At 55.4% G+C, this 1,763-nt stretch overlaps 1 protein-coding gene across 1 annotated transcript in view; it reads left to right on the top strand.

Annotated features, from left to right (window-relative positions):
• The window catches only part of LOC109386546 (protein disulfide-isomerase-like protein of the testis), a gene marked incomplete at its 3' end in the record, with an annotated part of 25,061 nt that overhangs the window by 3,773 nt on the left and 19,525 nt on the right, over positions 1-1,763 (top strand). The window contains exons 2-3 of the mRNA XM_019649820.1: positions 16-278; positions 807-1,021. Of these exons, the coding sequence (XP_019505365.1) occupies positions 817-1,021 (205 nt within the window). The remainder of the gene's footprint in view (positions 1-15; positions 279-806; positions 1,022-1,763) is intronic.

Raw genomic sequence — 1,763 nt, forward strand, 5'->3', positions numbered from 1 at the left:
CTCATTCGTCTCCAGGCCTCCCTCTGGTCTTCCAGAACCCCAGCTTTCGGAACGTTGCTGCCGAGGCTGCTGTGGCCTCAGCGTGTCCAAGAAGGGACTTCATTTCTGCCTCTGGATTTCGTTAGGACGGCCAGCTGCCTGTGGGTCCTGCTCCGGTGACTGAGGGAAGCCAGGAGCCTGCCCTTTGGACCACGACTCTCTATCTCAAGCGCCCTAGAGTCGGCTGTCCTGACCCTGCTCGGCCCCAGCAGGCCTGGGAGTAACTGGCCTTCCTGCAGGTAGGTATGAGCTTGAGTGAAAGCTGACGTTGAAGGGCCCTGCCCTGACCGCCTTCCTTCTGCCAAGGTGGTTACACCAGCTGGCTGCCCAAGAAGTCGACACAGTTCTGACACTGTCGACCCGGAGACAGCGTCAGATCCCCCAGGTTACAGGCTTAGCCCCACAAGACTGCCCCCCACGTCAAGATGCCATTCATTAAGTCCAGGTTGTCACCTGTATTTGGGGGAGCCAGTGGGCTCAGTGGCTGGCATGGGCTGAGGCTTCCCACTGCTCGTGGGGGGCCCTGCCTCCCCGAGCTGCCCCTGCACAGTTTACAAGGGCCCGGAGCTTAACCTGCCGCTTTGCCTCTCCTCTGAGGCCGCTGCCGAGCGGTGGGCACTGCTAGGGGGACAATGGGCCGTGCTTGCTCAGGCCGTGTTCTCCATACACAGACTGGCGGGCGGGGTGGAGAGGGGGAGGGAGTGATGACGTGGGCTGCCAGCCACCTGGGTTGATAAGGGCTCCTGTTCCTCCTCCTGACCCTGCAGGACGACAGCCATGGGGCTGCTCTGGACATTCCTGCTGCTGGTGGCCTCTTGTGTGTCCGCTGTCCGGGGCTCGCCAAGGGATGACGACAAGGAGGATGTCAGCATCCACATGTCCCCCCCCTTGCACATCGTGGAAGAAGGCAACCTGATGGTGCTGACGCCCGCTGGCCTGACCCAGATGCTGAACCAGACCCGCTTTCTCATGGTGCTTTTCCGTGAGTGCCCCCGAGTCCTCCAGGTGGAGGGGTGGGGTGGGGGGGAGCGGAGGGGCAGGACCTTCCTCCTGGCTCCTGGGGACCAGAGGAGTTTTGTATACTACCGAACACACGAGAACACAAATTATTAATATTTTTTTAAAAGAATGTGTATTTAACATCATCACCAATTTCCAGATGAGAAGACTGAGGTCCAGGGAGGTTAAATAATGTGCAAGATACGACAGTGCCACTTTACTCTTGGTTTGTATGTGGCTCCTCTGCACGACTGAAGATTCACGAGAGGCCAGGCTTTATCCCTGGGTGTCGGTACCACTCTGTACCTTAGTCTTCTCCTCTGCAAAATGGGCGTGAACATAATGACACACTGAATTGTTGTGAAGACTAAATGGGATATGTTAGGCTGCTGGTTATGGCAGTTATGGGCACACTCTCGAGAAACGCTTTTTAGACTGTCATTCTTATCGTGTGCATTGTATAACTACTTTTATTCTTTGGGCTGTTATCCTTTGCATCAGCAGACATTCTGGGGACAGAACGGGCTGCTTTATCCGAAGGCACTAGCACAGAGCTGTGCTGGGCTCCATCACTTACAAGGAGGTGACATTGGGCAAGTCACCTGATTGCTCTGAGCCTCTATGTACTTGGCTGTGAAATGCGGAATTGAATAGCGTCATATAATTCCTGGGGTGCTTAGCACAAGTGCCTGGTACATAATATGAGCTTAAGAATATAGTGGATG

This window comes from Hipposideros armiger, unplaced genomic scaffold (assembly GCF_001890085.2).
Source record: "Hipposideros armiger isolate ML-2016 unplaced genomic scaffold, ASM189008v1 scaffold_135, whole genome shotgun sequence".
Lineage (NCBI taxonomy): Eukaryota > Metazoa > Chordata > Mammalia > Chiroptera > Hipposideridae > Hipposideros > Hipposideros armiger.